The 27,954-nt window shown below is 46.3% G+C and overlaps 12 protein-coding genes across 12 annotated transcripts; 7 read left to right on the top strand and 5 right to left on the bottom strand.

Moving 5' to 3' along the window:
• Positions 1–63: 63 nt before the first annotated feature.
• VTP01DRAFT_3855 (uncharacterized protein) lies at positions 64–3,100 on the top strand (the record flags this gene model as incomplete). The annotated part of the gene is made up of 9 exons (XM_069382472.1): positions 64–360; positions 423–969; positions 1,030–1,181; positions 1,253–1,656; positions 1,714–1,772; positions 1,833–2,238; positions 2,297–2,633; positions 2,704–2,959; positions 3,036–3,100. The coding sequence occupies 9 exons, from the start codon at positions 64–66 to the stop codon at positions 3,098–3,100; spliced, it is 2,523 nt and encodes an 840-aa protein (XP_069236181.1).
• A 325-nt stretch (positions 3,101–3,425) lies between these two features.
• VTP01DRAFT_3854 (uncharacterized protein) lies at positions 3,426–4,007 on the top strand (the record flags this gene model as incomplete). Its single annotated transcript, XM_069382471.1, has 1 exon — positions 3,426–4,007. The coding sequence occupies one exon, from the start codon at positions 3,426–3,428 to the stop codon at positions 4,005–4,007; it is 582 nt and encodes a 193-aa protein (XP_069236180.1).
• Positions 4,008–4,431: 424 nt separating this feature from the next.
• Positions 4,432–5,475, top strand: VTP01DRAFT_3853 (uncharacterized protein; the record flags this gene model as incomplete). Its single annotated transcript, XM_069382470.1, has 5 exons — positions 4,432–4,464; positions 4,537–4,595; positions 4,671–5,051; positions 5,134–5,278; positions 5,353–5,475. 5 exons carry the CDS (start codon positions 4,432–4,434, stop codon positions 5,473–5,475), a joined length of 741 nt encoding a protein of 246 aa, XP_069236179.1.
• A 240-nt stretch (positions 5,476–5,715) lies between these two features.
• Positions 5,716–8,526, top strand: VTP01DRAFT_3852 (uncharacterized protein; the record flags this gene model as incomplete). The annotated part of the gene is made up of 7 exons (XM_069382469.1): positions 5,716–6,354; positions 6,424–6,762; positions 6,838–7,167; positions 7,227–7,533; positions 7,613–7,733; positions 7,790–7,887; positions 7,946–8,526. The coding sequence occupies 7 exons, from the start codon at positions 5,716–5,718 to the stop codon at positions 8,524–8,526; spliced, it is 2,415 nt and encodes an 804-aa protein (XP_069236178.1).
• Positions 8,527–8,794: 268 nt separating this feature from the next.
• VTP01DRAFT_3851 (uncharacterized protein) lies at positions 8,795–11,157 on the bottom strand (the record flags this gene model as incomplete). The annotated part of the gene is made up of 5 exons (XM_069382468.1): positions 8,795–9,901; positions 9,958–10,209; positions 10,295–10,511; positions 10,571–10,952; positions 11,109–11,157. 5 exons carry the CDS (start codon positions 11,155–11,157, stop codon positions 8,795–8,797), a joined length of 2,007 nt encoding a protein of 668 aa, XP_069236177.1.
• A 1,624-nt stretch (positions 11,158–12,781) lies between these two features.
• On the top strand, positions 12,782–13,900 carry VTP01DRAFT_3850 (uncharacterized protein; the record flags this gene model as incomplete). The annotated part of the gene is made up of 2 exons (XM_069382467.1): positions 12,782–13,236; positions 13,297–13,900. The coding sequence occupies 2 exons, from the start codon at positions 12,782–12,784 to the stop codon at positions 13,898–13,900; spliced, it is 1,059 nt and encodes a 352-aa protein (XP_069236176.1).
• Positions 13,901–14,022: 122 nt separating this feature from the next.
• VTP01DRAFT_3849 (uncharacterized protein) lies at positions 14,023–17,045 on the bottom strand (the record flags this gene model as incomplete). The annotated part of the gene is made up of 11 exons (XM_069382465.1): positions 14,023–14,522; positions 14,589–14,940; positions 15,004–15,164; positions 15,225–15,408; positions 15,465–15,662; positions 15,720–15,787; positions 15,851–16,214; positions 16,286–16,304; positions 16,363–16,563; positions 16,620–16,956; positions 17,018–17,045. The coding sequence occupies 11 exons, from the start codon at positions 17,043–17,045 to the stop codon at positions 14,023–14,025; spliced, it is 2,412 nt and encodes an 803-aa protein (XP_069236175.1).
• Positions 17,046–17,796: 751 nt separating this feature from the next.
• VTP01DRAFT_3848 (uncharacterized protein) lies at positions 17,797–22,599 on the bottom strand (the record flags this gene model as incomplete). Its single annotated transcript, XM_069382464.1, has 11 exons — positions 17,797–18,129; positions 18,204–18,719; positions 18,779–18,931; positions 18,986–19,143; positions 19,217–20,222; positions 20,286–20,411; positions 20,466–20,516; positions 20,586–21,857; positions 21,925–22,115; positions 22,174–22,354; positions 22,417–22,599. 11 exons carry the CDS (start codon positions 22,597–22,599, stop codon positions 17,797–17,799), a joined length of 4,170 nt encoding a protein of 1,389 aa, XP_069236174.1.
• A 38-nt stretch (positions 22,600–22,637) lies between these two features.
• VTP01DRAFT_3847 (uncharacterized protein) lies at positions 22,638–23,147 on the bottom strand (the record flags this gene model as incomplete). Its single annotated transcript, XM_069382463.1, has 1 exon — positions 22,638–23,147. One exon carries the CDS (start codon positions 23,145–23,147, stop codon positions 22,638–22,640), a length of 510 nt encoding a protein of 169 aa, XP_069236173.1.
• Positions 23,148–23,653: 506 nt separating this feature from the next.
• On the top strand, positions 23,654–24,461 carry VTP01DRAFT_3846 (uncharacterized protein; the record flags this gene model as incomplete). Its single annotated transcript, XM_069382462.1, has 3 exons — positions 23,654–23,830; positions 23,889–24,150; positions 24,220–24,461. 3 exons carry the CDS (start codon positions 23,654–23,656, stop codon positions 24,459–24,461), a joined length of 681 nt encoding a protein of 226 aa, XP_069236172.1.
• Positions 24,462–25,402: 941 nt separating this feature from the next.
• Positions 25,403–25,897, bottom strand: VTP01DRAFT_3845 (uncharacterized protein; the record flags this gene model as incomplete). Its single annotated transcript, XM_069382461.1, has 2 exons — positions 25,403–25,635; positions 25,708–25,897. The coding sequence occupies 2 exons, from the start codon at positions 25,895–25,897 to the stop codon at positions 25,403–25,405; spliced, it is 423 nt and encodes a 140-aa protein (XP_069236171.1).
• A 48-nt stretch (positions 25,898–25,945) lies between these two features.
• VTP01DRAFT_3844 (uncharacterized protein) lies at positions 25,946–27,666 on the top strand (the record flags this gene model as incomplete). The annotated part of the gene is made up of 7 exons (XM_069382460.1): positions 25,946–25,961; positions 26,115–26,144; positions 26,531–26,557; positions 26,616–26,691; positions 26,752–26,797; positions 27,457–27,533; positions 27,603–27,666. The coding sequence occupies 7 exons, from the start codon at positions 25,946–25,948 to the stop codon at positions 27,664–27,666; spliced, it is 336 nt and encodes a 111-aa protein (XP_069236170.1).
• Positions 27,667–27,954: the final 288 nt, after the last annotated feature.

Below are 27,954 nucleotides of genomic sequence, written 5' to 3'. Positions count from 1 at the left end.
TAATATGGAAGTGGCTTTGTCCAATGTCTCTAATTTTTGGTTCCTTCTTTGCCTTATTTCGAGATGCCAGCAGCAGCACCAGTAGGCAAGAAGCGCAGCAAACGCAATGCCAATCACGGAGGCGACAGCGGCAGCGGTGCAAAGAAACAGAAAATCAACAAGACCAAATCCAAAGTAGTTTCTACGAACGAGGTCGAAGAATTGTCAGCCGATGTCGATACCTGGGACTGGTCCGAGGTCAAGACGTCCAATGCCAAGCTGACCGATGACATGACCGGATTCCTGTGCCTCGAGGAAATTGATGACGTACAGGTTGAATATGAAATGGACGCTGCCAGGGGAAAAGTAGCAAAGTTTAAGGTTCGCAATCTCCGGGATCCAGGCAACTTGGGGCAACCCAGATTAACTAATGACCCTTTTAGCGTGTCAAGAAAGCCAACCGTAAATCCGGAAAAAAGGCTACTCCAGAAGAGCCACTGAGCTTGGAAGAGCACAAGGGATTCTATCACATTGATACCTTTGACGAAAAACTTGCAGCAAAGGGGCAGATTGTAGATGCCGAAAATGTTAGTCAAGATAGCGCCGACGAGGAGATGAACGACGTTGAACAGGAGGAAGAGGTGCTAATTCCAGTGGAGTATGAGAATGAGGATCTCGAGGAAGTATCGGTGCACGAAGACGACGATGGAGAGGATTTGGAGGAAGTTTCTGTCGATGAGGAAGAACAAGACGAGAAATCTGAAAGTGAAGAAGAAGGAGAGGAATCAGCTTCAGAAGATGAAAAAGAACAACAGCAGGAACAGCCGAAGCAAGAAAAAGAGACCAAAGTCGATGCTAAGAAGGAAAAGGTCACAAAGCTAAGCAAGAAGGAGAAAAAGAAACAACAAGAGAAGGAGAAAGCTGCCACAGAAGCAAAAACTAAAAGCCCTGGTAGCAAACCCATCGTCAAATTGGAGGATGTAGACCAAAGTATGTTACACTAAGGATAATACGGACGGGCTTTTGTCTCTAAACGATTTTACAACTTAGATTTTGATGTCTCCGGCTGGAAGGATATCCAGCTGGCAGAACCGATTGTCAATGCTCTCAAGTACTACAAGTTTGGCAAGCCGACACCTATCCAGGAGAAAGCTTTACCTCGAGCATTTAGCGGTAAAGATATCATTGGTGTCGCAGAAACGGTAAAGATCTAATGGAGATTTATCAAGAGAGAGGGAGAGAGAAAGAGAAATTGATCATTTTATGTCTGTAGGGTTCCGGTAAAACGCTAGCATTCGGTATTCCTATAGTGCAACACATTATCAACGCGGAGGAGAGACCCCGGGGACTTACAGGTCTTATTCTGGCGCCTACGCGTGAACTGGCCATCCAAGTCAAGGATCACATCCAGAACATTGCAGTGTTTACAGACATCAAAGTGGCAGCTGTCGTCGGTGGCATGTCACCTCAGAAACAACAGCGAGTTTTGAAACAAAAGCCGGATATCATTGTTGCAACACCTGGTCGTCTTTGGGAAATATTCTCAGAGGATGATGAGTATATGGCGATGCTCAGGGGAATCAAGATTTTGGTACTTGATGAAGCCGACAGAATGTTGGAAAAGGGCCGCTTTGAAGAGTTGACAAACATTCTGAACGAGATATCGACGAAGAAAAAGTAATATGTCCGTGAAGAAACAAACAGCAGATCCGGATACTGACAATCACTTGACAGGGATACTACAAACTGGCCAGAGGAACTCGAAGCGAACAAGCCTCGCAAAGAATTGCGATGTAAGCGAAAAAATAGGAGTCGTTGAAATACAGAAGAGGCCTAACGTTGGGCATTTGTAGACAAGGGATCACATCAAACATTCGTCTTTACTGCTACGCTGAATCAAGATATCCAAGCATTGAGATCAAAGAAGAAACTCAAGAACAGAAAGAGAACGGCCGCCGGCACAATGGGAGATTTGCTTAGACGATTGGAATTGGAAAACAAGAACCCTAGCATCATTGATATCACGACCGAAAACCGGGTTGCCTCGCGTTTGGCCGAGGCCAAGATTGAATGTCTCAAAAAAGAAAAGGATCTCTATGTTTACTATTTTGTCACTCGATACCCAGGCCGCACCATCATTTTTGTCAACAGCATAGACGCCATTCGCCGCTTCGTTCCCATCTTCAAGCTGCTCGGAGTAGAAGTTCTAAGTCTTCACGCACAGATGCAGCAGCGGCAGCGATTGAAGAACTTGGATAGGTAAATATCGTCGATTGTTATTACCAGAAATTACTACAAGTTACTGACACTGGATTAGATTCAAGGCGAACGAAAAAGCAATTTTGGTCGCATCCGACGTAGCAGCCCGCGGTCTGGATATTCCGTTGGTGGAGCATGTTATTCATTACCAGCTACCAAGAACATCCGAGATCTATGTGCATCGAAGTGGTCGTACTGCACGTGCGAACCGCGATGGTATTTCACTCCTGCTAAGCTCGCCAGAAGAAATCAAGCAGTATCGTTCTCTTCGGCAAAGCTTGAGAAAGGGCAAAGATTACCCCGAATTCCCGGTAGACATGAGTCTTTTGAACGAGATGCGAAAGCGTGTCAACTTGGCAACGGATATCGATCAGCTAGAACACCAAGAAGAGAAGGTACACACACACAGAGACACAGATGAATTATCTATTGGATCAACAAAACTGACTTGTCGATTTCTATCAGGCATCGCATGATGTAAATTGGATGCGCAAAATGGCAAAGGAAGCAGATCTTGATTTCGATGAGGATATGCTTGATACGAAAAAAGATGACGACGACGATGCGCCAGCCAAGAAGCGGAAAAAGGCTCAGGTGAATGCAAAGAAAGCTGAGCTGCAGGCACTCTTATCCAAACCCATGCTGCCAATGGGTGTCTCCGGAAGATACCTGACAAGCAGCGTTGTTTCCGACCTTGTTGATCGTCTGTTGGAAAACGAAGGTAAAGTTGTTGGATGACATGGAAAAAAGTTGGCATGTCCCGATCTTTTCTCACAACCTCTCTCTACCAATTATAGGCAAAGACACTCTATTGCCGACACTGGCTACGTCTCGAGCCGTGCAAGAAGTCAAAAAGCGCTAGATACTGTTTAATGATATTATGTAACTAATAAACGGGATGATACACACGCGTGTGTTTGATGCCCTGGAGATTTTGGGTGCTATGATGTAGTTATATTATCTGATGACTTGATATCGGGTATTCCAGGATCGGCGGGAAGATGTAGACAGGACGCACTGACCATAACTGGCTGGCTGCCCAATCACCTACACCCCGGACGCTGAGTTGCTGGCAGCTATTTTTTTCATGTGAAGCGTATTTTCGCTTACACAAAGAAGAGCGCACACACATTTCTTTCCCAATCCACTTTTGCTATTCTTTCTGTCTTTCTTCTTTCTTTTTAACCATGGCAACCACCATCACGTACGCCAAAAGCTCATCCTCGTCCCAGGCTCAGCAGCGATGGCAGCACCAAGATACCCTCCTCGATGTACTGTTACCGAGATATTATGAGGATGATATGCTCATGACCAAGATCGATACGTACGACTACCACGATGTTAACCGGCCGTTTACCATGTTGACGCAGCAATCCATTCGGTCAGCATCAGCTTCATCGAGAGCAGCAGCACCGCCAATGTATGACCCTGAGCTTGCTATGGATGATGGAAGCGATGCACTGTACACTGAAGCGCTTCTCAACTCTGAGTTCGCGAAATGGCTCGGAACGGACAAAGAGCAACAAGAGTCACTTCAGGCACTCGACCGTCTACGGATGATGGTCGCGCATATCACAGAAAATCATCGCCATCATCAATACGCTTCATCGTCGTCACCTGGATGCTCAACCATGGAAGAAACTTCATTCTCGTCTTCTGCATCATCCTCACACCAACGACCGAGCAGCAGCAGCAGCACCGCTTCATCATCCAGCAACGTTTTGGATGCAATACAGGATCGCAAGGGCAAGTCCAAAGCGAGGAAGTAATAGATCCAGCCTAGCCTCCTCTTCCTCACATTCTCCCACACACCTTTATATATTTCTATGCTTTTCACCACTCATAGCATACACAATACCTTTTGCTTTCGTCCCTCTTTCTTTGTCCGCCATTCTCCTCCTTGTTTCATCCGAAAACTTGTTTTTGTAACCTGATTTCTTTGCTGCTTCTTATTCCGTCTGGACTTGTAAACATATTCCCATGGAACTCAAACCTTAAATACCTATCATAAACGTCATAACGGGGAAATACTGTAAAGTTTGATGTAACAGATATTGGGAACGACGTGGGGTGAAGGGAAATCATGCAAAGTAAGATGACGGGGGCAGGAAGCATGAATGGATGTGGCTTGTTGCAGCATAAAGGCACGATTCACTACTCTGCTGCCTCCAAAGTTATTCGCCCTTTAACAAAATGTCAGAATCAGAGGAAGCCAAATTGCCACAGGCAAGTATTTCAGGAATGGCTCGACGTAGGTACAACTCGAGCACTAGCTCTAACGACATTTTATTTTATTAGAAACGCTACTACAGACAACGCGCTCATGCCAATCCGTTTTCGGATCACCAGCTGGAATAGTGAGTACTAGTTGTTGGAGTCTCGGGAGGGTGGCCACTGCATACCGAGGTTATCTAACAACAAGCTACATTCAGCCCACCAAAGCCAGAGGATATGGATTGGTCACGGCACTATCCCGAGTTTTTCCCAGCCAAGGAAGGGCAAGAGCAGAAGCAGGTTGAGTTTGCGGATATCGGATGCGGGTATGGCGGTCTGCTGATTGCGCTTGCGCCGCTGTTCCCTGACAAACTGATGCTGGGGATGGAGATCCGCACGAAGGTGGAAGACTATGTCTACGAGCGCATCAAGGCGCTGCGTGTGCAACATCCTGGATCGTACCAGAACGTATCCATCATGCGAATGAACGCCATGAAATTCTTGCCAAACTTTTTCCGCAAGGGCCAGTTATCAAAAATGTTCTTCCTGTTCCCTGATCCGCACTTTAAGCAGCGCAAACACAAGGCACGCATCATTAGGTAAAAGCGGGATTGCACCATTTTTGTTGCCGGGTATCATCAATTAATATTAATTGCTTGCATCACACACTAAAAAATCAAGCCCGACGCTACTAGCCGAGTATGCCTACGCGTTGCGGATAGGAGGTATCCTGTACACCATCACCGATGTCAAAGAATTGCACGAGTGGATGGTCAAGCACTTAGACGACCACCCCTTGTTTGAACGAATTCCTGATGAGGAATGCGTAAGTTTGCTGTTTTTTAGTGTCACAATCAGTTAATTTGCGGTATCTGACTTTTTTGGTGCTCGCTTTTGCAGGAGCAAGACCCTGTCGTGCCGCATGTCCGGACAGCAACGGAGGAAGGCAAGAAAGTCGAGCGTAACCAGGGCAGCAAATACCTTGCATGCTACCGTCGCATCGACGACCCTTATCAACCGTAGTCATCCTTGTTTCTGTATATATATTCATACATATAGGTTGTATGTGCGGAGATGCGTGTGTCACCACTCCACAAGAGGGGATCAGCCATGTGCAAACAGTAGTAAAAAAATAGATGGCAAAGAAAGAAAGGGGGCCTAGGATTTCCCGCCAAATTTTCTCTCTTTCTCTCTCTCTCTCTCTCTCTTTTTTCCTCTTATTTTTTTTATTTGCCCCTTTTTGTTTTCAGTCATGCGTTAAAGATGAAAACTAGCAAAAAAAATGCCAGCGTCCCGCCACAAGCGCCTCCACCGCCGCCGCCGGCCGTACCACCCAAAGATATCCACTTTCAACAAACGATCGTCTTGCCGACTGAAGCCGCTGCAGCTGCCGAGGCATCCAAAGCCAATCGACAGCAACGTAACACGAATGAGAAGAACAACAGCAGCAGCAGTAGTAGCCGAGGATTAAAATTCTGGAAATCGTCAGCAACGACGAACGACGAAAGGGTACGACGGCCATCGTTGCCCAAACTCATCAATGCATCCAGCAACTTTCGATCGCTGCGGCGGCGGGATACAAAAAGCAGCAGCAATGTGTCTGTGCCCAACAACAATAACAACAACAACAGCAAAGCGGCGTCACCACCGACACCGCCGAGCGAAGAAGAACATAACCCGCCAGACTTGATGCAGTTCTTTGATAATAATAATCGTGTGATCGGCATGGAAGGCAGCGACTATGCAACCCTGGATCAATGCTGTCGAGTGATCTTGGAATATCTGCAAAGTGATAACGACAACGTCGCTATCGCGTTGCATGCTGTCCGATATCTGATTGACCAGTATCGATGGCCGCCCCACATCAAACTTGATTCGACAGCGAGCAGCAAAGACGACGTGGCAAGTACTATTTCTGTTGGGGAATATCATCAGCGACAGGAGCTGACGTTTTGTTTGTTGTGATGTCAGGTGAACCTCATTTCTGACATGTGCAGGCACTTACGTGGGAAGGACAACGACTGTAGCTTTGCACCAAAGTACGTGCGTGAAAACCCACATCCGCTAGTTCATCTACGGATGCAACAACGCGAAAACAATGCATTGCTGCCAAATTACACCAGCATGTGGCCGGACCACATGGACCCGAACACGGGGCGATTCCGCCAGCACTTTGTAGGCAAGCCGTATCTGACCTTTGTAACGCCAGAAGATGCCGAAGAGTGCGCGATCATATCGGCTGTGCGTGAATGCGATCCCGAGAACAAGGATGTTGTGTTTCACATTATTGTACGATCTAGCACACATGGAGTAAGTACATGATCATTCTAATGACCCAAAAAACATTTCGGTTGGGGTGGCGGCAGTCTTAACAAAATTATCCAGAAAGCAGAGTACCATATGTTGACGGAAGCCGATTTGTACAAGAAGTGCGATATCCAAGAAACAGAGAGTCAGCAGTCTGCAGAGAGTAATGCAACGAGCACCGTCAAGTTCTCGAGTCCACCAGCGGCGCCCTTGCTGCGAAGCAGGAGGATCGGATCAATCCGACGCAGATCGCCCGCTGCCGCCGACCAAGACTCTTCTCGAGCATTGCGCAAGGCAGTGTCGATCGCCTGCCCCGATATCCAGGTGCTTTCCCTTCGATCCTTGTCTGCTGAAGCGACCATCATGGCAGGCATGGAGAAGGAACTCTTACGATTCGATGAGATGGCGGTAAGCTGTCGACAGTGTGAAAAATGTGTCAACGATAATATTACTCATCGCCAAAACAGATACCCAAGAATTACAAGTTTGGAGTTTTGGTTGTACGCGGTTCGCAGAAAACAGAGGAGGAATGGTACTCAAACACGGGCATGTCTAATTCGCTGGTTCGATTTCTCGACCTCGTTGGCACCAAAATCGAGTTGAACGGATACATCGGATACGCCGGCGGGCTGGATACCAAGGCAGGCGAGACCGGAGAGTTCTCGTACGTTTCACGCTGGCGTGAGCACGAAATCATGTTCCATGTATGCCCGTTGATGCCGCTGCGCGAGCAGGATAAACAGCAGATAAACAGAAAGAGACACGTTGGCAATGGTAATAATGCATCTAGTTTTCTTCCTTTTTTTCTTTTGTTGCTCACGTGCACCAACGTCAATCCCCGTGATCCCCGCAGATATTGTGTGCATTGTGTTTGTTGAGCAAGGAGGCGAATTTGATCCGACGATTGTGCGTTCGCAGTTCCTGCATGTGTTTGTCGTTGTACGACCTGCTGTCGATCTTCCGGATTCTTGGAGGTATGTAGGACAGGAGGCAAGCGAGGAGACCGCGCGGGATTCTGATGACCCTCAAGTATACAGGTGATACGCCAAGCGACAGTGCCCGAATTCGGTCCTCACATACCGGCCACTTTACCATCTAGTCATCTCAAAGATTTCATTTTACTGAAAAGTATGTTTCCGTACAGTTCTCTTTATTTCATCGATTAACAACAAATCTCTATCCACAGTGATCAATGCCGAGAATGCTGCGCTCAAGGCGGACAAATTCGCGCAGCCCAACATGAAAGCACGCACCAGCATGCTGAAAAACATTGCATCGGGTGTCGCCGACTTATCTTCTCGCAAAAGTGGTGAGCGGCCTCGATCAGCGGGCCGGTACCGTGAACGTATCTCACTCGACGTATCACCACCATCCCCACCAACCATCATTCACCCGCACCCAACACCAACTCGATCCCGGTCAACGGTTCTTCGAGATTTCACGCGAAGAAGAGCGCGCCTTGGGAGCAATAACAAGAACAACAACAACAGAGCTGCGACCAGCATCGACAGTAACATCATTAGCAGCAGTAGCAGCAGTAGCAGCAGTAGCAACAGTAGCAACAGTAGCAACAGCACCAGCGCTAGTCCAAATGCTGCTGCTACTGTTACTACTACATCGAACGATATTCCACCGCCGTCAAATAACGGTAGCAGTAGTTTTCTCACGCCTATACCGAGCATATCTTCTGCCTTGCTGGGTGGTGAAAGCAGACTTCGTGCAAGGGCGCAGAATTTAATGTCTAACGTGATGAACCGTCGCTCGTAATTTCATCTTTACACCTTACATCCACTGTTATTGTTATTGCTGTTGGTGTTGTACTCTTTTTCTGTGTATTTGAAGACGACATCCCACTATCCCTTACTACCTAAAATCCGTCAACCTCCCCACTTTTTCCAACCATTGATGCACAATTAATCATTTTCTTGATGAGAGTGTATACTCTGACAGCAATCTGTATTTACAACCTAGCTTGTAAAATAATCTAAAATGTGGGAGGACGGGAAAAACAAAACAATATTACACGATAACTAACTCACGAAGGGTAATTTGATATAGCGGTAGGATAAGACGATGCTGGAATCTTGCTGCTGGGCAACGGAGGCAGCGCAGTCGGTACAGGCGGAGGCAAAGAGGTGGGCGGTGGCAGTTGTGGAGGTGGAATACTCGATGGGTGTCTCAAGGATAAGGATGAAGAAGATGCCTGCTGTGCAGCTGGAGTGACAGGTCTGTGCACAGACATTGGCGTGGGCAATCCACTAGTGGAGGAGTACTCGTCACCGCTGTGCGAAAGTTGCGGCGGTGGCAGCGGCATAGGAGGTGGTGGCGGCGATGTCCTAGCATCGTGGTTGTAGTCTTCATACTCTCTCAATCGGTGATGGTGTTGCTGGTGATTATCGAGCGACGTCACAGACGACGATGCCGTTCCAACAAGTAATCGGTCGCTTCTATCCGGCGAAGATACATAGCTTCCCTCCTCGGATGAACGGCGCCGGTAAGGAGTAACGCCATTTTCAGTTCCAAAGCTCGGCTTTGTAGGTGATGCAAGCAACGGAGGAGGTTTTGATGGAGGCGGAACGCCGCCTGCCTGAATGATATAATCGTCGCGTGCCTGCATAGCGTCTTTGGAGCGCGCCGGTAAGCTGGCTGACAATATAGCCGACGGCGGTCGCCAATCCGTTCCTCGCTCTTTTCCAATACCCGCTTTGGCAGTGCGTGCAAGTTCTTCGAGTTTCATTATATCGTTCGCAGACAACGGCGGTGCCGGTTTCTGATCCAACGACTCCATGACCGTCTTCTTGTACGTTGTCGCCGCTTTGGAGCTCGTTCGCTGAGGCGTGACAAATAACTTTTCCCCACCACGGTTCGTCTTTGTCATCCTTTGCGCCCACCGTCGTTCTTCCATTTCTTTTTTCCGTAATTCATTTTCTTCGGGTCGGGTGTGGTCAAAAGTCAAAAACTTTTCTTCCATGAGCAGCCGTTCAGGAGATATTTGTACATTTTCATGCAAAGATTGGCTCTTGAGGGACGAGTTGATGTTGGATGCACTGCGTTTTGGATTGCGTTTTCGTACTGTCAATGGATTGTCTTCTAATAGGATTTCTTCGAGCTCGTGCGTCGGGTCGAAGTTGGCTCGTTTGCTCTGTTAAAAGTGCGTTAGTAAAATATGCGTAGTTAAGCAGCGGTATATATATTTACATCTGGTATGAATGGCGGTACAGCTTGCTTATTTTCGAGCAAGTCCCACTGGATGTTCTTCATCCAGGGGTGATTCACAAGTTGCTGGAAGCCTTTATCTCGAAAGCCAAGTCTACGATTGATATCCCTTGTCAAGAGTCCCTTGATGAAATCCATCGCCTCGGGAGATACTTGGCTGTTCTCTGGAAAGATGAGTGGTTTGCTGACGATCGCCTGCTGCAACGCCTCGTTGGATTTTCCTCGGAAAGGACGCTGCAGGAGAAGAGGGATGAGATAGATTTTGATCAGATCTCTACTTGCTTGAATAACCCCTTACTCTCTTTCTTTCATTCCATACCTTTCCGAAAAGCAATTCGTAGCACACAACTCCCAGCGACCACCAATCGACCGAATCCAGGTACCCACGCTTCAGCAGTACTTCCGGTGCCATGTAAGCCATTGATCCAGCGACGGATGTCAATGGTCTTGATTCTGTAAACTGTTCGGCGATGTTGAAATCCGTCAGATGCGCGTGACCTTTTTCATTCAGCAGAATATTATCCGGCTTTATATCCCTTTTGATACAATGTTATCTTAACCGATTCTTTAGACACACTTTTCAGCATATGTATACCTGTGTACAACGTGATGCTTGTGTAAGTGGCGTAGGCTGAGCGCAACTTCTGCCGCGTAAAACTGTACATAGGATTCCGGCATGACTCCTAACCGATCAAGATGAAAGCGGAGGTCGCCGCCGAGCATGAGATCAAGCACCATAAACAAGTTCTCATCGTCCTGGAAGGCGTAGCGCAGGTTCACGATCAAACCATGTGATACTTGCTCGAGTATACGGCGTTCCGAGATGATATTCTCCACGGCCCGCATCTGGATGCACTTGTTCTTGTTTATGTATTTCAGCGCATAGAGTTGCTTTGTGCCCTTGTGCTGGACAACTCGTACTTTTCCGAAAGCACCTTTGCCGACTGACCGCAGTAACGTAAAGTGCGATAGATCAACTGGTAGGCGAGCGATTCAGGGAGGAAATGACAGAAAGCGAGTGTGTGTGAAAGAGAGAGAACAAATTTAGTACATGTCCCGAGATTCCCTGCTGGACATACTCTCCTTTTCCCATCGCACAATCTCTATTTACAACCCCTTTTGTCCCCTTGTACCTTCTCCATCAAGATCAAGCCCATCCTGCCTGCAGCATACAGCGCCCATTGTCAGAAGGTCGGTGTGCAAATAACTCTAGCGGTTCGAAAAGATGGGCAGTGGTCGGTGACGCAGGCAGCAGACAGGCACAGCAAAAGCAAAAGCAAAAAAGAGAGAGAGAAAGAAAAAGTGAGGAGGAGCGGCGGCGGAGGCGGTGGTGGTGCACTAGGACCTCTCAACAAGAAAAAAAGAAAAGGACAAGGAGGTGGTTATTACAAGCAGTTTTTCCACACCACAATAATTGGTTGCACACGCTGATGTTCAATTCTTGACAACGCTGCCGCTGGTGCTGCTGGTGGTTGCTACGGCTGGCAGTCGGGTCGCACCGGCAATGTTGCTGCTGTCCTTCTGTCATTGTGAACTTTATCAAGCATGCTTGTTCCCGAGCAATGATGCTCGTTGCAGTATGTACACATTTTTGTCTAATTGGGAAGCTTGCAATAAATGTGGTCGCACACGATGCCACCTCAGAAAAGGATGCGGTTCCGCCGTCATTAAAATTATCATATCAGGCAATTCTTTTTTATCCGCGCCATTGGCCCTATATACGCACAGATGTTTTATGTTAAAGTTTTGCAAATCTTGCAGATTCGTATGTATACATGTATATACAGCACGGTCGCAGCTAAGGTTCGGGGGCATGCGCGGGCAGTATCCAATGCAGTGGCCTGATAGAAGAACAGGCTAACGTGACACAAAGTATTAACATGGCCATTGTGCAGCATCGTAGAATTTGCGCGCACGTTCTAATGGCATCTAGGCCGGAACAGTTCTTGTTTAGGAATAGCAGCATCCGGGCCCCCGTTTCTGCCCCACTTGTCTATGATCAGAGTGACCCGGGAATGTCGTATGTGTATATACTGGGGGCGGAATGGGAGGAGGAAGAAGAAGAAGAAAGAAAGGAAATATCTCTATTGTACTGTACACTGCAATGTGCAAGCAAATTGAAAGGAGTATGTATGATCCATTTACACAGTGAAAATCTACCCGTGTCCGTGAACTCCAGCAGATCTAAAGTTACGGTATATGCAGGGCTCGGACGATCCGTAAATGTGAATAGTATTCGGATATGGGGACGACCGGCAGGCAGACAAAGGAGAATATGAAAAGCTGGGTAAATGCAAGGAGTAGTAAATCGATGGATTAACATTAGGAAAAGGGAAAGAAAAAGAGAGAGAGAAAGAGTGAGGCAATAAACCGCTCAAAACTTGTTTAGCACAGCAAGCGCGCGCGTGTCATTCATTTCTTATCCTTGATGGGCCAATAAGATCTGCTGGTGCACCTCCTCTTATACAAAGGGAGGGAGATGGGATATGCAGGGTAGAACGCATAGATGCGATAGGAGCAAGAGGTATCTCTTGATCTTTAGCGGCCCTTTTAGCAAGAAAAGAGTAGATCTCACTCCTTCTCTCGTTCTTGGCAATCTTGAACACATATATCTTTTTCTCTTAGTCCTCCCTTTCCGAGATCTCCAAGCCCTGCATATCGCACATACACCTCATCACGAGGAAACGGTGGGGAGGGGAGCACTTATGTAGATAAATCTACAAGACCAAACTCACAATCCCGGTCCTCTTCATTGCTCTTCTTATCCTTGCTTTTTTATCTTCTTTGCTCTATTCTCTTGTTAAAAATGGGTTGCTGCCAGTCTGCTGAAACCATCGAGAGACGGCAACGAAGCAATGCTATCGACAATGAGCTGAAACGCGAACGAGCCGGCCAGAAATCCGAAGTAAAACTGCTTCTTCTCGGTGCAGGCGAGTCCGGCAAGTCGACTATTCTCAAGCAAATGAAGTTGATCCACGACGGCGGCTACACTCCCGAAGAGCGCGAAAGTTTCAAAGAAGTCATCTACAGCAACACGGTCCAATCGATGCGTGTGACGCTCGAGGCTATGAATAGGCTCGGTATCCCGTTCCATAATGCTCATAATGTCGTGCATGCCCGGATGGTGCTGGACACAGCGCCGCAGATTGAATTCCTGAGCCACGAGCTCGTGGAAGCTATCGCTGCGCTTTGGGAAGATCAAGGTGTTCGAGAATGCGTCGCCCGATCCAACGAGTTTCAGTTGAACGATTCTGCGCGATAGTAAGTTTATCGCAGCTGAAGTAATAGATTAATGGGATGCTTACAATAAATTCTTTCTAGCTACTTTGATTCGATCATCCGTATCGGCCATCCCAAGTATTTGCCGAGCGACCAAGACGTCCTTCGATCGCGCGTAAAGACAACAGGCATCATGGAAACTACCTTTGTTATCAACAATGTGACCTATCGCATGGTGGATGTTGGCGGCCAAAGATCCGAACGCAAGAAATGGATCCACTGTTTTGAAAACGTCACTGCTATTGTCTTCTTGGTGGCCATTTCCGAGTACGACCAAGTCCTCGTCGAAGACCCATCCGTCAACCGGCTTCAGGAAGCACTCACCTTGTTCGACTCGATCTGCAACTCAAAGTGGTTCACAAAGACATCCATCATCCTGTTCCTCAACAAGATTGACCTCTTGGCCGAAAAACTCGCACGAAGTCCACTCTCAAAATACTTTGCAGACTACATGGGTGGTAGCCAGTACGAAGCCGCGTGCCAGTATCTCTTCCACAGATTCGTTGCGCTAAACGCTCGCCCGGATTCTAAGCAACTTTACACACATTTTACGTGCGCGACCGATACCAAACAGATCAAATTTGTCATGGCTGCTGTCAGTGACATTTGTCTCCATGATAATCTGAGAAGTGGAGGATTGCTTTAATATTCTATTCTTTGGAGTAGTAGTATTTTATTTACAGTTTGTTATTTGTAATTATCCTTTCTTTTTTGTACAAAAGTAGTCAAGGTCATATAGCGGTGGTATCTATACAATATTAAACTTTTTCATTCTTCCATTCTGTGAGGTCCCATGTACTTGTTCGTCAGGAAATCCAGTTCGTCTATACGTTGGATTGCTTCGTAAACATGCAGCGGGACGAGTGCCCTGCTGCTGCTGCTGCTGCTGCTGCTGCCACTAGTAGTATCAGTGGCACTTTGCTCCCTGAGCACATTGACGCTGGCATCCAAGACCCGTTTCAAGAACGAGCGGGTCACCTTGGCTAGTAAAGTACCCACGACCAGCCGTTGATCGCAGGCTGTGTACAAGTCAAAATCGGCCGTAGGTCCCTTGAGCACCCCGTCCTTGCCCGTCACCATATCTGTAGCAACAACGCCTTTGAGACGTAGCTGTTTCACGACGGACCATATCCAGTCAATGTGGGCTTCGTCTGAGCTTTCCAAGTTTCCGGAATTGATCCATTCGCGTATGTTCTCAAGGATATTTTCTGTGCGTTCCGAGCGTTCCACCGGACCAGACGTTACATCCACATCAATGTCCATTTCTTCTGTAAAAACATTTCGTTGGCGTCAGTGGCATAGAGAATTAGGTAGTTTCATTACACTTTTTTTACCTTCTTTCGGTTCATCCCACTGCGGAGGTAAGGTTCGTAGCAGATCACTGACGCTGCTCACACTTGATACGCCCTTTTTCTTTGAAGACCACGTTGCAGGTCTCCGAGAACAATGCTCAGCTGCATTCTCGTCCTCAGCAAGTCGACCGCCACAGAAACGACAATACAACTTTTCGTCGCCCTTTTCTGGCTCTGCATCGATATCCACACGTTTAGGTACATGCCCATTCACGCGGCACCACAAGACGACATCCTTTGTCGTCAATGCCGTTGCCGCTGCCTGAAGTATCGGGTCGGCTGTTTCCTTCGCTTCTGCTTGGATCCATAACCGGACAAGATGTGCTCGGTGCCACTAGAAAAGGAGAACTAGATATCAGCATGCATACCACTTCAAAATTTATCTTTTTTGCCATACCTCAACAGCTTTTCTTTTGCCAACAGACCAAGAATAGAACTGCTTCGCGTTACGTGCGCAGGTGTAAGGTAATATCTTGGACGATCCAACAATCGGTAGACGATGTATGGCTCCTTTCAACATGCTATTTAGCAACGTCATTTTTTGCTTTGCTGCCATAACTTTAGATTGATTAACATTAGAGGACCATTAGTCGCACAGTAACAGCATTATGATATTACCTGCTGGTGGCGTCTCCATTTTTGCAGGTGCAGCGCTCGGTCCAGTTGCAGCTGCTATAACCGCGGGCGGAGGAGATGCAGTAGGCTTGCTGGATACATCCTTGAAATCTGTGTTTCGATCCAATTCTATTTCAATTTCTCGCTCAGAACCCAGTACTTGCTTTCCAGAATGTGTGTGATCCAGCTAACATTTCGGCGTGAGTATATAGATTGCTACCATCCTGTAGTTTAGTGATTCACCTTGATTTGGTGGATAATATCGATTGATTTGTTGCGTCGATTATCCACAAAGAACAGCTGCATCCGAATTGGGAATTCACCCCAACCCAGCCGGGTCAGTCGAAACGGCGGTTCTGTCACATCAACAACATCGTGTGGTTTGTAACTTGGATGTAAATAGAAACGCACGCCCGTGATAAATTCTGCAACTCCTTGTGCCTGCTCAATGCATAAGAAATTCAAATGCCTTCAACGTACATCTCATCTTTCTCATACCTGCGGAGGTTCCACTACATAGACCATCCATTTATGCGAGTAGTTCTTGAGTGTCGGATCACGTTTTTCTATGCGATTGGTAACAATATGTAAGTAATCATCATTCATACATCGAACGTTTCATGTCCTACCTGGAGGAACAAACTTGCTAACATTGCCAACGATGATTTTGCGCTTAATATAGAAACGTGAACCGCCTTCAGCTTCAGGTGCAGATAGGACAGCGGCTGCAAAAGATTCCACTTGGGGCTGCTGCTGCTGCTGCTCAGGTCTAGCTTCGCCCTCCTCTTGAGGAGATTTTTGCTCAGTTTCTTCGGATAACTCGGCGCGGGCCTCTTCCGTGGTCGTCTCCTCCTTTCCTTGCTCCTGCTCTTGATGCTTTGGTAACGATTTGCTAGCCTTTGTCCCTTCCCTGTTTCTTCCAGCCGCTTCCTCCACATCTTTGGCCCAATTTATTTCCAGATCCACATCCTCTTCAAATACTTTGATGCGTGGCTGCGTATGTAGGATGAAGTTACGGTGAGATCGTTTCCTAGCAAAAATATAAAAAAGGCTTGTTTGCATACCCTCTCTTTCTTTACGGGCCTATGGAATTAATGTTAGCATGACATTTTATATTTCGTAAGGATTTTACAATACATACGGCTGAATCGGCACCGGTTTGGTCACTGGGCGCAACCTTGCTGGATGATCTGGTGGTACTTCGCTCTCGTCTACAGGCGTTCCACAGCGCAGCATGATCTGTTCGTAAGGTCCAAATTCCAAATCATGTGCTAACCGACAATGGTTCAAAAATCCTTGTTGGTTTGCAAAATCATCGCGTTTACATGCGGGACATGATAACCTATTATTCATTACAATCTCATAATTCCATCCGGGCATATCTACGCGCATTGTTACCTCACGAATACACCGTCGCTGCGTCGCCCGTATAAACCATGACTCCTAGCGGGCTGCACGGACCGTCGTTGCTGGTTCTGGTGTTGCTGGAAAAGCAGTTGCTGCTGTTGCTCCTGGTATATCGCAAACGGGTTTTGCACCGCGGCTGATCGTCGGGTATAATGCGGCGAGTTGGCTGCATGGATTTCTCGTTCAATGGCCGTTTGTAAATCGCGCAACGTTGACTCGGCAGCGTTGATTTCTTTGCGGATCGCTCGTACTTCTCTGTGCTTGAGCAGGATCTCGAGATCGAACTGCCGATTAATGATATCCAGCACCTTGGCTTTCGTCTCCTCATCTACCGTCGACACCGTGTTAAGCACCAACGTACTATAACGTCTCTTCATAGTATGCAATACCTCGAGGAATTGTATCTATTGATCGCATTTTTGAAAAAAAGTGACGGACTTGCATCAATGCGACAGCTCAAAAGTTAACCGACAACGGCTCTGTGCTCCGATCGATCCGGTGTGCACCTTCCGCCGCTGTTAAGTAACTTGTATCCACACTGTAGAATTACATGGCTGCGGCACATATATAGATAGACTTTTTGTAGCACATCCAGTGTTATACATTGTTCAAACGAATATGAAAAACCTTAGTATGACAGGAGAAACTATGTTCGATGAAACCCTTTAGGGAAGATAAATAGATCTCTCGGCCAGTAGAGGATGAGCGCCCCTGTCAAGTGCGGCGATGCAGATTAAACTTCACAAAAGAGGGCGCTCGATCCTGCTAATCCGCTTTTGATATGCATGTGTATGCATCTGGGATCTTTATAGCTCTTGGGCAAGTAACTTAATTTCTCCTGTATCTTCTTTCCTCCTTCAGTCCTTCCCGCTTCCCATTTCTTTCCTCCTTTTTCCTCTTGCAACCATAAATATGGATACCACTGCATCCAGCATCAAAGACAGCGCATCAGGCAACAAGGAGTCACAGCGTCTCAAGTCATCACCCCACGAAACTCACCACCGCAGCATAACAAAAACCGACAAGAATTTGTACTCTGATTTTTGTCAAGACTGCGGCATCGACGTTTTCCGCTTCTGTCACGAATACTGGTGCAAGTTTTTCAATTGACCAATTGGTATATATCACGTACACATACAAAATTTATATATATACTATGTATAACTCATCACTGCCGTAAGTTGTATGCCTCTGATATTCGTCTCCAGGCCTTGCCGCCAGCGACTGTTCTGTTCTCCTTTGCTGGCATGCTGCTCGTGCGCAAAGCATATACCAACTGGACAAGGCCTGCTTCGTTTTCTGGCAGCGAAACGTGTCGCTTTCCTGTACTGCTAGCCTGCAAGATACCCTTGATTTGCTTCAAGCACCTCTGGAAGACCTGCTTGTTTTGGAATGTCTCCCTGTGCGACGCAGTACCAAGGCGGTATGAATCAATTTGCTGGCATAGATCAGCCATGTTGGAATTTGCCCTGTTCATTTGTATCTGTGCCATCAACGCTTTCTATATTATGTGTATCAGTCAAGCCCTTTCCAAAGATGATAAAATATTCATCATCAGCCCTGTTTTTGTCCTACCATCATGCCCTCTGCATCTGCCGGTGACACAGGCGTTTTACCACCATCGCTGTTCTGTCCCGACAGTTCTATTAGAGTTTCCGTTGTTGGTATACCAAGTTCATGCAGCTGAATTTGTGCGTCGGGCGATAATCGCTCTTTAGCCGGTACTTCTGTCAAAAAGCCCAGTGTCATGAAAACTTCGGCCGCTGTTCTGCTAGATTCAGTTGACAGCACTTCGCGATAGATCGTTCGGCGGCCGGTAATCAAGTGCGTCGCTATCCATTGAGCCAACTGCGGTACAATGCTCCGTGGTAACATGGGCACTGCTTCCAGCGCTGACAGCGAACAGGACGTGATCCAGTAGGAATCAATGGTGGGGTATATGAGAGATGCTAAAAATACGAGCTGCTCGTATCGGACAGAGTTACTTTCCATCGTGGCCACGAGTCGTAACTGCGCTGCGCTGCCATCCTTTTGTGGATATCTCTTGATGACTTTACGTTGCTCGTAGAAGCTGAGGATGGTGTTGAATTGCTTGAAGCAGCGTGTTAACAGTGATGTAGTCAACAAAAACGAAGGCAATTATGGCTTACCTCGTCGATATCCCAGGAAACCACAAATTCCCGTTCCAAAAGTTGCACCAAAAATCGGAAGCGATCGTTGAATTCGTCTTCAATTACCTTGTCCTCTGTAAAGGACAAGTAGACTACAGCAAAGAAGGCATCCAGTAAAAATACATCGGTAATCTGTTTGTAACGTTAACTATTGTCTGGTTGCAATTATTCAATTAGGAGACTTGCCTGATTAGCGTAGTAAGAGAGAGTCATCACATTATCAGCGTGGTCGTTTACTCGAATATTAGTGTCATCGGTGATTTCTTTGTTTTCTATGATAAGATTCTTGGCCTCGTCTAGGAGCCGGAAAGCATAAAAGATAACAGCATCCGTATCTTCTCCATCTACACACGTAGAGAATTATTCTCAGCCCATCTTATCCTCAATGGTTGTCACTAATTTATCATGTTTACTTACCTTGCCAATCGACTTGATATCCGCGCAACACAAGTTCTGTCTTGAGCCAAGTCGCCATGTCCTTAATTTTACCAAATGATACACCGCTGGTCGCTCTGCCGTATAAAATAACTGCCGCAACCAAAGAAGCAGGCGATGCCACCAAAGCTTTGCGTTGGTTGATCTGGATTTCTCGAGTAATCTTTTCGACAAGTGTCGCTTCGTCACTGGGATCTCTGAGGGATCCGCTGCTTGCTCTGTAAACTTCCTCCGCGGCTTCTTGTACACTGACCAGCGGACCAATACCGAACAAAACACGGCCGTGCTTGCGTACAGCCTCGCCGCCTTCTAAAATCTTGTTTCTCTTATCCATCGCTTCGCTCGGTCGCATAATGCTTGCAGGCTGCGAAACGTTGCGTCGAGTGGGCTTTTGATCCAAAACATCGTCAAGAAGATACGGCAGTTCAGGGACATTTTCATACGTCATATTAATAGGTACGAATATCACGTCTCTGTGAACCTTGCGCGAAGTGCTGATGTTGCTATCCACACTCATAGTAGGACTGATAAGCGAATCAGGAGTGTCTGGTGTCGCGGGAGGACTATTCTCGAGACTCGCCACTCGGGAAACAATAGGAGTTCGCTGCTGGTTGGATTGAAGCGTCGACTCTATCACCATTTCGATCAGACCGTCGTGGTATGCTTCCTGGTATTTTCCAGTGCGGCTGCGAGATTTCTCGAGTCCTAGCGATAAGGCACCGTGCTCCCGAAGCAGGACCTGAGTGTATGCAGCCATCACGGCAGTGTTCAGAGGGGATCGTTTGCTCTTGTCACGTTTGATGTAGTATGCGCCGGCCAAACGGTAGATATCAGAGATGGGACCGAGTTGCACGAGACTCTCGTCGCAAGCGAATGCAGGTACAGGCAGGTGATAACGGATGGCGACATACCAGACCAATAATGGATCAAGTACACTGCGGGTTACCGGCACATAGACAACACGCTTTCCAAGCATTGCAGTTCGGATCTAACGGAGATATATAATCCGGTTTACATCGCTGCTGTTACCAAGCCCTCCGTTCATCCTTACATTTCTTATACTGTCTTCATGAATGCGAATATTTTCAAACATGTCGTCAAATAGAGACTTTAGAAAATAACCTGCAAACCACACGAATGCCAGCTGTGTTCTTTCGCTCATGCGCGCAAGGATTTTCTAAAAACAAAAGTCAAAAACTTTCTCCTTTTGCTTGTAATCGACTACGCTTACGATAGCTTCATTGACAGCTGTCTGCTTTTGCACGCCAGCATTCTTTGTAATCTATTATTATTTGCACGATATAAGCATGTAACATTCATGTGATACAGTAAACTCGCTTAGATGCCAAACCTGATGAATAGCTTGGTTGACACGTTTATCGTTGAGCACGACAACCTTGACACTCTCGTCGTTGCTACCGACTTTGCGTCGCCATTTTCCGAGCTGAGCTCTCTTGTCTTTATCTGCGTTGAGTATGGTACCGTCTTGGCACCAATCATCTAGACTGTCATCCATATCGCGCAGCCAATCTTCTTCGTCCTGTTCGGTCCTGGAAGCATTGTTATCCAACACTGCTTTCACTTGTGCAACCATGCGTGCAGTTCGCGCCGCTACTTGGTCGTTGGAGAATACACCGCTCTGGGCTGGCGTGTCAATCAAACGATTGCTCTCGAATACTTGCAGTGCGCACATCCAGCTGGAAAGAGGCGACGGCAAGCGCAAGTCTGGTTCTTGGCATACATAGTAGTGGACACCGTAGCAAGCGTTCAAAAAGTAGTTATTCCAGAATGCATGATCTACATCTTGTGGCACAAGGCTGTGCGGATCTAGCTGCGGCGTAGCTTGCAGTTGATATGACAGCTGAGCCGCATTTGTGTCACTGATGGTGATGTATTTGAGAGTTGACTTTGCTGTCAAGGACAGTTTCGTTGCTTTATCGATACATCGGCTGAGACGCTGAGAACTGCGTTTTCTGTTCCTTGCTTCGGCTATACTTGCGACACCGTTGCCACCACTCATGTAAGACGACGCTGCTGAGCGTAAAGAGTTCATCATCGTCTTTGCTCGAACAAGTCCTCCAGCGCCGCTGAGTGTTGATGCAAAGTACATTTGTGAGGTTGGTAAATTGATCGCCGTCGTCGCTGTCCAATATTGTCGTATTGGTTCATATGCTTGTTTCCAAACAAGACAACGTTTTGACGCCATTGTTACGTGATAGATGTAAGGAAACGTAGCTGTGCTTATCAACGATTTTGCATGTACAGACGTCCTTGATGATACATTCGTTCCAGATGAAGATCGTTGGAATGATATGTCTTCTGTTGATTTAGAGTCTCGGATAGGTGAAGATAAAGTTTCGACGGAGCCTCCGCTCGATCGTTGTCGCTGGTGCTGGTGCTGGTGCTGTTGCTGTTGCTGTTGAAAACTGCTCTCGTCATATTCTGTGGGCACCGAAAAATCTTCCTTAGGCTCTACAATGGTAGCTGTGCAACCCAAAACCATTCTGACGGCATAGTCCACCGGTACGATATCTGCTGGTAAATCACCATCTCTAGAAGGAATCACTCGAATGCCTCGTCCGGTAAGCAAAATTGTTCCATTGGCTCCATTCACACCGTCAGCCTCAAATATACGTTTACGTTAAAATCATCAACTCTGTAAACGCACACATATTTTGTCACACACTTACCCATGCCATCAATGGCTCGGCGACACTTGGACCAATAGGGCTGAAACGCATGATGGCGACCGGATATTGTTGACCACCTGTCGATCGTTTTCGTTCTACTTCGCGAATAAGCATATGCTCGGCCAAGGACTTGGATAGTAAATATGTATCTGGGTACAAGCTTTTGAGTTTATCAAATAAAGCCGATAGATCTAATCAAATTGATTCTTCAGTTTTAATCCAAGCAAACGGATTCAATCATACTCATACCATTCTCTTCAGCGCTTAGTATTTCATGCAAAATTTCTGATGGATCTTGGTTCAATGGAAGTAGTCTATCTTCGCATGCAAAACCGGAGAAGCTTTGCAGAGGCGACATGTGGATAAATGCGGAAAGTCTCATACATTCGTTGGCGATCTCCATTAAATTCATTGTTCCTAGGACATTGGACTAGAAAATCCCACCAATTAATCCGCCGTGATATCAATCGTTTCATATGCATCCACGCTCACCTGAGTAGCTAAATCAAGTCGCTCATTTCCGTCGACAACCGCGGCGCAGTGGAATATTACATTGGTTTCTAAGACGAGTAGTTTGCGGTCTTCCGTCGTGAGGCCGAGATCACGTTGCAATAGGTCGCCTTCTATTGGATGGATTTTATCTCTCATCGTTCTGTCAAACAAAGTGGGTCCCATAGATCGCCGAAGAGACACGAACGCCTACGTACATCGTATTAATTAACGCGCTTTGGGAAATTTAGCAAGGTACTTGCCTTGTTGGCTAATATCTCCTCCTGAAGACGTTCTTGCACTGTAGTTCTCCCTCGCTGCTGAATAGGCCGCACCAAAATGAAAACTTTCTTGACGCCAATCATCAACAGCTTCCACAACAGTGCCTTGCCGACGAAACCCGTTGCTCCCGTTAACAGCACTGTCTTGTCGTGATAAAACGTTTCCGGGTTTTCGAGCTGCTGTTCCGGAATATGTTGGGCCGTTTCCTCAGGCTCTATAGTTGACGTTTCGTCCAGTGCAGCTTCGTTAGTTTCAGGTGTTGACTGTTCCGGTGCGGGTACTTCGATAGTCTCTTCCTCAATCAAGTCATCTCGATCAAGCGCCTCCATGTCTTTCACAACGTCAAACACGGTTGGTGAGCCTGGTGGAGGGGGCGACGAAGGACTACCAATGCTGAGATTTGTGCTCTCATGATTTGGATCGGTTATCGATATGGTTGGTATTTCACTCATACAATGTCGAAAGCGTGTTGTAGAAAGGCAGCAAAGGAGGGGCTCAGGAACCGAATTCCGACCATCCTTGCGGGCTTTGTCTTCACCTAGCCATCTCAGACCAAACACTCGTCAAAAGTTGAACGGATCAAGACTTTAGATATGGCCACCTCTGTTACTTCTTCTCTATTCATGTTTCTAAATACACTGCATATATCTATCTAAATTGTTGGATGCCTGCTCGTTTTCGATGCAAGAAATTATTTCAACAGTCTGCCCAACATTGCTTTGAACTTCCTTTTTGTTGAAACGTTTGAAATTGATGCTGGAATATTATAGTAAGGTTAAGATTGGATAACAAATAGGACTACACATAATACTCCAAAATTTATAAAATATTAGATAAGAAACTGTTGACATTATATGAAAAAAAAAAGAGGGCTGGGGAGGATCTAGAATAAGCTTGAGAGGATTTGCGCGGAGTGCTCAAATCCGAGAAACCAGACTTTTTCGCTTGCCTTGAGACCATGGAACTTGCAATCCTTCTGGATCTAGACTTGGAATACGAGCAACGAAGTCCATACTTTTCTAGCATACAAGCTCTGATTGTCTCGGGTTTGACGGTACGCGTGCGCATTGTACGAGATGCGCTCTTCGAGAAAATGCCCGGAGACGCGAAAGACGAACAGCGATCGGTGGCTGCGGTAACGACAAGCAGTGTCCACGGAGGAATCACTGAATGAAGGCTTATCCCCGGCTCAGGACAGAGCTTTAGCGGCCACATCATCTACACTGGATGGTTCGATCTTACAGTGCACAAACTACCGGACCAACACAATCCTCGACCAGAACAGAAAGATGCACAAGGTATTCAAGGTATTGCTGGATCGACGACACAAACGCGGTTGCTACGATGACAGTGATGGCGGACAGGACGACGGAAACGAGGTGACGAACCGATTTGCTACGTCAATGTTGTTGGGCATGCCACTTACAACTCGAGCCTTGCCGAATCGTGTCTTGTGTGCGTAGTAAGACTCGCCGGCGTGCATTTTCATCCTCCAGACTTTGGAAGATACCTTGACTCTTCTAGACGCCTATCCGAAGTGGGACTCCACAATCCAATGTGTAACTTCTCAAGAAAGCTGGCGGCCTGGCAACCTTATCTTCGAACCAGGCTTCTTGCCCCAGGACAAGGTTATGCGGAGGAGTCGTGCCAAATCTTCGTCGGGATCTTGCCCCAAGACCAGTGATCACAGTCTCGAAACGCTGGAGGAAATTAAGGATGGTTGTGAACACCGGTTTGCTACTGCCTGCAATGTCGTAACCGTTTAATCGAGTCTTGGAGATCGACTTGTTCCGTTTCTTGCTAATTGTTACGAATTTTATCAGAAGCTGTCTGTTCTTCCCGCCGGAAGGAGAGATCTTGATAGGTAAGTGTTTGCTACAACAAATTCACCGAGAGAAATTTGATGTAGGCAGAGGATATGTTTCGAACAAAAAGCCGACTATGATATGTAAATAAACAACAATGGAAAACGAACTGTAAGCCGCCGAGATCCGGTTGTATTGGAATTTGTGTATATGGTTTGACTATCGAGGGACACTATATCTTATACATACTATCTGTGAAGACATTCTCATACTTGCCTTCATCGAGCAGTCGATTACTTCATTGAAATTAGAGTTCAGTCTGTCAGATATGACGCTGACAATAAATCGAAGAGATGTTGATGTACTGACAAAACAAGAGGGTCAGAAGAGGATCTATTCTGGGACGAATTTTACTTAATCGTCTTTTTTGTCGGATGCGTACTAAATTCGGTTTAACGGTTTGCCATTAACTACATTGTTAGCCGTGCTATGTGATGCTGTAATGATACTATAAACAATTGCAAAAATGCATAGGAATGCATCATAAAACAGACAAATGAAGTCCACAATGTGTGTCAGAGTGATGTAACTTGCTCTTTACTGGACTACACTCCCGTATTTTCGTTGCAGAGTTGGTAATGCAAAAGGGGAAAAAATCATGTCAGATCATGCATAATCATGGCCTTTCATTACTATCTTCTACATAATCGAACAGAGAAGTATCAACATGTATGGTATGTATTTCGAAATATCAAGATCATCATCAACTACTGTCACGCGTACAAGCATACGTTCCTCCCTCCTATCCATATATCATCATAAAGAGGAATGTGATTCCAGTTTATTTGCAAGAAGGTCCTACATATCGCTTGCTGCTTATGAGTCATTGGAGAAAACAATTGTCAACCATTAAAAACTTGACACAGAATTTCCAAGACTTTTCGATTTGCTGCCAATGCTTTTTGCGCTGCTTCCCGCCGTGCGTGTTCGACACGAGTTTGTACTACAATGAAGCGGACTTCGCATAGCAGCTTCTTGATCTCCACACCAATCTCCATTGCAACATTATTGCCCGCGCGGCAACCAGTCATGAGCGGTATGCATTGAGCACTGCAACATTGCCGCGTGCCCGGATCTGCCGTAATGAGATGTGACCTCCTCGGTACGCATTAGCTTGCGAGATTCCAGCTTGTCGTGGTACGCTTACCGTTTCCTTCTTTAAAGGTACAACCACCACATGATCTACGATATTGGATCCAAGTAGCACGATGATGATTTCGTGGCAAGGAAACCATACGAATCGACCAGAATTTGCAGAGAAGAACAGATGCAGTACTCTTCATTGATGACCTGATAAAGTCAACGGTCTGATCGGATACATAGTTTTCAAGAGGCATGCTTCGGACGATCGGACGCCAAGTAATGTGATGAAAAGGTCCAGCTTCATGCGAGATAAGAAAGGTAATATGCAGCAGCAGCATAATAATAATCTCTTTTTGTATTTCTACAAAGGCTGATTTCTGGTGCATTGCCTGCAAGCAATTTCAGCTATTATGGTTTATCTGGGCAGCTGTAAGAGTGACAGAATAACTGACTGATATCCGTCATCTTTAGCTTCTGGCATATTAGTTACGAAAATTATCAGTAAGCTCGAGGCCACATGATACACGATAATAGATTCTCATAGTTACCACAACCCTCCGTTCCTTATTCCGATCCTCCTTCTTCAGCTTCTTCAGAAGAGTGACGTCCACCAGGTTATGACATGTATACATCATTGTTTCCCAATTTCTAACAACAGTGGCAGCCATACAGTGGATTCTACAGCACCCTTGTGGTGACAATGTTGTGACGTGCTGCAGGAGAGATCAGTACCGCTTCACCCTTGCCACCAAGCATTCTGTATCTCATATCATCAAGGAGAAGAGCAATGAAGTACATCTGCTTAAGAGATGAAAATCCTCACAAATACTGAGATTACCAAGGCATTCAGTATACTGTATCTATAAATGTTCCACAGCAGGAATAAGCGGGAGAATGGGAAAATGAAGGAGAAGGTAGTACGTCATTGCAACTATACTTTTTCCTGAGGCTTCTAACAATAGTTCCACTCAGGAAATCTGGCAGCTCTGACCTTCCCGTTTCTTCCTCTTGCGCTTCCCATTTCCTACGCAGCAATGCATCATACAAGGTTTTTAATAGCTTGTAGCCTGAATTCTGCACTTTGGGAGACTCACACTGAACCTTGCAGTGAAAAGATAAGAAGTTACCATTTCTTACATTCACGCCCATTACAGGTACTATCTTGCAAGAAACGACAAGTGCTCTTATTACGATAATTGACGTGGATGAATATGAGCGGCTTTCGCAACACTATACAGAATTATACGCACGTGCTGCGTTATTTCCACTGAGTCGTAGCGCCCATATCTCTACACTCTCACAAAGCTTGTTCATTCCCAACAGTTTATATGATGATACACCACATTTCTGTACTGATGCAAACGATGCCTGAAATGGATTTTTTTGGAGAGTACGCAACAATCTCCTTTCGAGAATACATATGTTTATATCAGGATTTACAACGTAAACACGGTCTACAGACCAGAACCATTGGGATGACGTGACGATGGACGATACAGTAGAAGAATTACACGTGTCACATTTTTCATGACGCATTAGAGAGTACAAGGTATAGTTAATGCCAAAGACTTTAGATTAGTTAAACTCAAACAAAAACCATTTGTTCATGTGTACCGGATGAAGAATACAGTATTAATACTGCTGTTAAGACACTGTATTAATAAGCTTTCGAAAGAAGTCTTTATGAAAAACAAAGCAACACTTGATACATTACGTATGCATCACAAGTTAGTAAGTTACAATTTATTGTTTTCTCTAATGTTTGTATCTACCATCAACAACTGAACCACGCCCACGTCCGTAATGGTTCCAGCCTCTTGGCCTGAAGCGTAAAAAACATACGTCATCTCGTCCAACAATGGATTATGCAGCTGTCTTGGATGTTCTCAGGTACCTCCTTGATGTGTACTCTTTTTTCTCACTCATGGCCTTGAAATCGATTCGAGTTTCCTTGGATAGTCTTCTTGGATATTCACCAAATAGCGTGCCGCTCCTGCTGTGTAGCCTCTTTTTTCGCTCTTGAACCTGCTATGGTATCAATTTCAGTTTCCTTGGATAGCCTTCTTGGAACCAAACAAGTAAAGTGGAGCCTTCGACGCGTCGTCTTGCTTGGTATTCACGGCCTTGCTACTAACCTCAGGCAGCTTCCTTGGATAGTCTTGTTCCCAGCTCGGCTCCTTGTTCCTTGTATCCCCCTTTGGTTGCCAAAAGGTATCATCGTTATTTTCTTTTCCTCCGCTTGTGGCCCAAACGCGAGACCCATCCTGAAGATATTTTTTTGCTTTGAGAGAGGAAGGGGGAAGGAGGTCAT

This window comes from Rhizomucor pusillus, assembly GCF_041956525.1.
Source record: "Rhizomucor pusillus strain CBS 183.67 unplaced genomic scaffold VTP01scaffold_18, whole genome shotgun sequence".
Lineage (NCBI taxonomy): Eukaryota > Fungi > Mucoromycota > Mucoromycetes > Mucorales > Lichtheimiaceae > Rhizomucor > Rhizomucor pusillus.
The sequence above is the reverse complement of the archived record's forward strand: the minus strand, read 5'-3'. Positions and strand labels throughout refer to the sequence as shown.